The sequence below is a fragment of the Polyodon spathula genome, chromosome 24 (assembly GCF_017654505.1).
Source record: "Polyodon spathula isolate WHYD16114869_AA chromosome 24, ASM1765450v1, whole genome shotgun sequence".
In the NCBI taxonomy this organism is placed as follows: domain Eukaryota; kingdom Metazoa; phylum Chordata; class Actinopteri; order Acipenseriformes; family Polyodontidae; genus Polyodon; species Polyodon spathula.
The window spans coordinates 6,253,683-6,260,329 of record NC_054557.1 but is presented as its reverse complement, the minus strand read 5'-3'; the positions used below and the strand labels follow the sequence as shown (position 1 = coordinate 6,260,329).

At 38.5% G+C, this 6,647-nt stretch overlaps 1 protein-coding gene across 1 annotated transcript; it reads left to right on the top strand.

Moving 5' to 3' along the window:
* Nucleotides 1-2,277: 2,277 nt before the first annotated feature.
* LOC121299348 (uncharacterized protein CFAP97D2-like) lies at nucleotides 2,278-6,586 on the top strand. The gene is made up of 5 exons (XM_041227058.1): nucleotides 2,278-2,440; nucleotides 3,622-3,702; nucleotides 4,276-4,394; nucleotides 5,525-5,708; nucleotides 5,943-6,586. Exons 1-5 carry the CDS (start codon nucleotides 2,348-2,350, stop codon nucleotides 6,042-6,044), a joined length of 579 nt encoding a protein of 192 aa, XP_041082992.1. The 5' UTR covers nucleotides 2,278-2,347; the 3' UTR covers nucleotides 6,045-6,586.
* Nucleotides 6,587-6,647: the final 61 nt, after the last annotated feature.

The window sequence follows — 6,647 nt, the reverse complement described above, 5'->3', positions numbered from 1 at the left end:
AGTTTTTACAGAAGTCAAAGTTATATTCTGAGGTAATTTTTGGTGCAGAAAAACAACTAAGTCACACTCTTGAATTGAACTGCCACACCAGCATTGTCCCGCCCCTTAACAACCAAAACACACTCTTGATTCGCTGGTACAGTACTCCCTCACCTTCCAACTCCCAGCTAATAGGCTCTCAGTAACTGTCGCCGATAAATGTACTGTAGTCAAAGTAGGTTAGCCACACGCGCTGCTGCATACAGGTAGGCTACCGTATCACAGAAAATAAGCAACCGCGATACTTCTAAAATGTCATACATCATGTAATTAAATATTGCAGAGTTTGAAAATCATAGTATTATTAATAAAGGTTGCCCTCGTATTTAAAAATAAACTTTTAAATACATTTAAAATAAACGCAGCGGTGCCAAATTGAAGTAATACGGTATTTGGAGTTTACTTCATGTACATTTAATTCCATTCTCACGCAGTTAATTGTATCCCCCCTTTCACCACTAGAGAGAAATGAACTTTACCTGTAAAGACTGCATGGCTCCAACCACTGTGCATTGGTTGCCTTTGCCACCCTAATATTCTGTGTGACTGGTCGACAATTTTCTCAGAAGCAAATACTTTTCAAATCCTTTTATGAAGAAAGTCTCATTTTTATTTAAACATAAAATAATGTTTACCTTTTAATATAAATAAATACAACTGCCTAACCTTTCTTTAACATCAAGGGAGCACTTATTTTAAACCAAACAGTGACCGTATTGTAGGTTTCTGATGGCATGGCGACTACTTTTGTTTGTTTGTGTTTTCAGTGGTTATGGTAGAGCTGTTCTTAGCCCTGTGCCAATCTCTTCATATTGTTATCAGCTGTGCAAGTCATCTTGGATTGATTTTGTAATCCAACCCTCTAAATCACAGGATAATATTACCTGGTGTAAATAGAGGATAAGATATTAACTTAATGTTAATTTTGGTGAAGCCAGTATATCCTGCCACCACACTATAAGCTCACTTCCTGTGCAACATATAAGCATTAGAACTCCACAAATCCAAGACTGTGAGGCTCAGGTGGGGGATCAGAATATGTGTTGCACAGGAACTGAATGTAATATGCGGTGGCAATAGAAACTGGCTTCACGTGAGTCCAGGTGAAATTCAGTTGAGAATGTTGTCATGTTAATGTTAGAAAATGTGTTTCAAGCCACATTAACGACTGTTTGGAAGAATGTCCAACCGGTCACGGGCTGTGGTTAAAACAGTAATAATTGATTGATATTTAATCAGAGTGGAAACAGTAGCAGGGCAGGTGCTAGCGGTGCTCTAGCAACGGCTACTTGATCCACCTGAGCAGCTATGAGAGAGCTGGCCAGGGTGCCTCCTGCTGAGAAGTGCGGGGGGTCCTACAAGAAGAGACTTTGCGTGGGTCCCTGTGACAGAACTGCTTGAAGCAACACAGGCTGTAATGCTGTACAAGTATGTGAATGCCAGTTTATTATTAACCCTACCATGTTTCGCAATAGACAGCTGTTATAGACAAAGGTATTAAGATGACTTCCATCAGCTGTCACTAGATGGCAGTAACAAGCATCCTGGCCCCCTCCAGTGGTTTCATTAGAAGATGAGTTTGCCAGGGAGTGTACAAATCTGACCGGTGTTACTAATAGTTGTTGTTTTCACAAACAGAAAGAATAAGGAGGCAAGTCAATCAAACTAACTTCCCCGCAGTATAGCACAGAAACACTTTTAACGTCCCTTAACCTTCCCAGTATGTACTCACGTTCCTGAAGGTGAATAGCAGGGAGTTTCAGGGAAGTACAGTGAAGCTGAGTCTGGTTTGGGAGTACAGAAGAACAGCCCATTGTTATGCATGGTTTTTCTACCAACTTTTTCCCCCACCCCTAGTGGATAAGCTCAGAGTGCTGTATGCTGAGTACTGTGTATTGTTCAGTTTGCAATAGTTAAAATAAAGTACAGTACACGATTCCATTCAAAACAGGTTTACTTTCATTAAAAAAAAAAAAAACACCCACACACAAACTAACAGGTATTTATAACCTGCACCACAAAAAAATAGTTTCTATCGTCCTATCCCAGTCAACAAACTGACAGTTGCTAATCAACATTTTCAAATCCATTTTCTTTCTTAAATATATGCTTTATTTGCATTATTATGCAGGGTGCAAGTGGTTTTTAAACCACGGTTAGCAATCCTTTAACTAATAAATAAAAAATAAATGTCCTGGAATCAGGTGGAGCATTGGACCCAGGGGAGCAAGGAGGAGACCCATTGTCTGAATGTATCTGCTCTCACACACTCTTCAGCAACACTGCATTCAACACATTGAACTGCGCCATGCACCGTGCTTACCAGCCCATAGTACCAGCAGCGAACAAGTACCTGCAGAAGAAATGGGACCAGAGCAGGTACGAGGAGCACAGGCACAAGGTAACCACATCTAAGAACAGACAGGGGCTCAACATTACCATCAACAACACAGTGCAGTCCAGTCTGTAGAGTAGTATGTGTGGTTACTGTGCCCCGCTGGGGTGCATATCCCTAGCAATAGGGAGAGTGGCTCAGCGTGTGTATGTGTGTCACACTTTATAGTTCTGCATACATCTGGAGAACCTTCTCAAATTGGGATGAAACTGGCTAAGGACCTTCTTTAGGGCAAGTTATTGAGTGGATCACACTCCCTCTATGGAGGCTCCTTTGCAATGTCACATTTTTGCTTACCTCTAGAGCAGTGCTTATTCAATTGTGAAGACACTTGATTTGGACATTGGTAAGTACTAGTTACTGAGAGTCTGATATTGTGATAATATGTGATAGTGTGTGTGTGTCAAACTTACATTCATTTTTGCCTGCACATACAGAGGATATAGGTCGTAGACATCCACTTCTTCTTTTTATTCGTATGTCTAATATTGACTCTCCAGCCAGGGCACTTTACTGTATGTATTTGCACATGTTTATTAACTGATATATATATATATATATATATATATATATATATATATATATATATATATATATTATATATAGTATTTATAACATCATATATTTGTAAAAGATACATATCCATACGAATAATATATTATATGAATATATATCTTCCTATATATATTATATATCTATATATATGTATAAATTATATTATCATACGATTTAGAGTATCCTACGACAAGATATATTATATATGATAAAATATATATATATATCCTTAGATATAGATATAAATCTATCAATTATAAAATATATCATAAAGTACAGTGTTTTTATAGTTGAGGAAAATATCTATTTTAGAAAGCCCTTTCTGTTTAATTTATGAAAGGGGCTTCAGGGAACTTAAAAGCAATATTCAATTTTTTCTTGAACTTTCAAACTGTAGTTTGATATTTAAACAATATGTTTTATTACTTTTCATCAAGCCAGTCTTTTAGATTTTATGAATTTCTAATTTAGGCCACTTAAATCAGCAGTGTTGTACACAGCACACTGTATTATACTTTTGATAATATATAGTTAAATAAGAATACTGAACCGGTATGAATCATTTCAGAGGGCTGTATCACGAATATCAGGGTCTACTATACTGTATATTAATTTGGATCATGTCTGTGTAGGTCGTAAAAACTAGACCAGTGGTGGACACCAAGGGATTCCAAACCCCTGCTCACCTCCAACTGAAACTTAAGAAATTACAGGTAATAAATACTCGATTTCAAAGAATTAATTGGGGAGTGCAGTGTGTCATAGTGAAGCAGGAACACAATGGTGTGGAATAAGTGTCCGAAATCATTACTTGGGTATTGAAAAAACAGATACTAACAAAATCAATGTAATCATCTTGGAACAGATTAATTACACATAAGCCTACATGTAGTGACCAGTCAAGTAACATCACAGCAATAAAACAAGCTACCAGTGCATGGGTCTTTGTGCTCAGAGGCATCTGGTGGACAGTTCTGCAACTGAATGTTCAGGAAGAGCAGTAAATTGAAAAAGAAGAGGGTTGCAATTATTATCCAATGCTTGGTATAAAATCCCCTGCGTATGTACGCCACACCTTCTGAAAAAACGCTTAGCGAATTATCATGACACTTTGTTTATTATTAGCAATTTCATTGCTAATTCTTATAATGTGCTATCCTGTATGGCATGCTCATTAACTCTTTTATAATACTGATGGCTGTAATTTTCATTTGCAGCTGTGGTGGTTATGGCTGTTACTGACCTACTTGTTTTTACTCTTATTTCCCCATTTGTCTGTGAACCAGCTGGAAGAGGAGCGCCTGGCCACCATCGAGAGAGACAACCACATCTTGTCATCAAAACTGTCTGACATCATGAGGTCTAACGGACTGGTGGACCATAGGAACAGCTACCCAGAGAGGAGGTGAGACTGGTTCAGATTATCAGTGCCTCCCTGCATTCCAAGCACCTCGTATCTAAGAAACCATGTAACATTCTCACCTACATTTCCTCTTGCATATTTATGCTGTGCCACTCATTTGCACATCTCATAAAGATTACAAAAAATATCTATGAACTAAAATGAAGATTGCTATGACTAAACCCAAACTGTTTGTATAAATAAAAGATAACAAAAACCTTTTCAAAATAAGTTAGTACTAATAACTTTTTCAATATTATTTTATCTGCTCTTTGATAATTAAGTCTGGACGCACATTACCTGTACTTCCAGGCTAACTGGCACATCACAAACTGGTTGCAAACTCAGAACCCACGTAAACCATCAGTTAGGTTGTAAGCATTGTTATAGTTTATTATATAGATTAAGAGATGTCTTGTCACATCCTCTCGTCTCGTCTCCTCCGTGTTGAACTCTTACAAACCAGAATCCGTATCGTTACTGCTCCTGCAGTTTGTGTGTTGTAGTGACACATGAATCATTAATCTCTCATCATTCTCCACTAAATCATTGATGACCTCAAACAATTCACATCTCTCCAGTTAAATTAATCAGTTAGCTGGTCTGCTTGACGCTAAAAAAGCACATTAGGAAGGGTAGCCCCTCCTGATGAATGCTATGGTTATGCAGAAGTCATTATTACCAGTGCTGTTAATAGTGGGATAGAGGCATGAAAGGATGCATGCACTCTGAAATGCTCATGTGTGAGAAATGAATCTGGTGTGCAGAATTGTAACCCTTAATATGACAATTCCTTTTTTGCAATGTAGACAAAGAGTAGAATGTCTACTGATTAATAGTCAAATAGTTTCGTAACATAATTTAAGCACATTTTAAAACTGCAGAATTTTTAAAAACCTGTTTGACTTCCAAAATGGCACTTAATTATTTTTAATATTATTATATATTATTTTTATCTCTGTTCACTGCTGCAACCCTCTGGCAACAAGACATAGCCTGGATTTGAACCTGTGATCTCTAGGCTATAGCGCACAGCCTGCACTCAATGTGGAGCACCTTTACTGGATGCACCACTTAGGAGCTCCCAAAATAGTATTTTGAATGTTTAAACATTGGTCCCGGTCTGCCCTCAGCCTGAATGCAGAGAAGCGGCGGCAGCAGCTGCAGGTGGTGACCAGGGAGAACCAGGGCATTCTGGAGCGCATCACGATTCGCAAGTCTGAGTACCGGCGCCAGAGGTGGGAGGAAGACTGGGAGCGGACAGAGAGGCGCAGAGATGACATCGCTAGGTACCCGCGCAGAGTCACCAACCAGCAGGTATGCACCTGGACAGCACTTGACAGCCTGGATCCCTCCCCTTAGATCCGGTCTGAAAACCACTGCTCAACTCAGTGGTTACAGTTGAACTCTCACACACACCCTCCATAATTCCATTACTAAGCAGACAATTCTAGGTCTATTCCATATGAACTATGGGAATTTCCAACATCAAACATTAAGGGTATGGGAGATACCTTTTCTCACTACAGTTTTTTCTCATTCTCTCTATAGAGGTGCAAGAGAGTGCTTTTTCAACAAGACACAGACCCCAACGAGAAACAGACCTCAAGCAGCTTGTCTGAACAGGCTAACAAAGAGGACACTGAACAGTGAAGGCACCAAACTGCTGGCCCAGGTTCTTGGACATATGATAAGTGTCAACGTCCTCTCTAAAGAGGAAGAGGAGTCACCCGAGACAATACATGGGTCTAACAGTGGTGATCAATATACAAATATAAATTTATACTTGTATTAATAACTGCTGTGTTGATTTTATTTTTTATGTTGTGCTGTAATAGTTATACAGGGAGATTCATAAATGTGGGATACTCCCAAAAAATATTATAACAAATATTAATAGAGAACATGTATCAGGCCAATGGTTACTTTGACTAAAACATGTTCTGGAGTTTTCAAAAGGGTTTGTTTATTAACCACTATGCAAGTCCAATATGCTAACATTTTGTATTTGTTTCTATGGTAGTTGCTAATTGTACCACTATTGTAAACCAGCTTACTTTTATTTGGATTCTTCGCTGGTTACATAAAGGAGTTCACTGACGAAGCAGCAGTTTATTGGGTGGGATTTGAAATATCTGCCTATCCTAAATTAACCGCCACAAAGTTAACACATTGAGATATTCCTCATAAAAGGATAAAAAAGTTGTCTGCCAATAACTTTTCCAGTCTCAGCCAGCAAAGATGGTTGAAGAGCTC

What these genes read in the sequence shown, in the direction of transcription:
- LOC121299348 (XM_041227058.1), top strand. Translation starts at nt 2,348, where the DNA reads ATGCACCGTGCTTACCAGCCCATAGTACCAGCAGCGAACAAGTACCTG. An exon ending in ACGAGGAGCACAGGCACAAG is followed by an intron (nt 2,441 to 3,621) that starts GTAACCACATCT and finishes ATGTCTGTGTAG; the next exon opens with GTCGTAAAAACTAGACCAGT. An exon ending in TGAAACTTAAGAAATTACAG is followed by an intron (nt 3,703 to 4,275) that starts GTAATAAATACT and finishes TCTGTGAACCAG; the next exon opens with CTGGAAGAGGAGCGCCTGGC.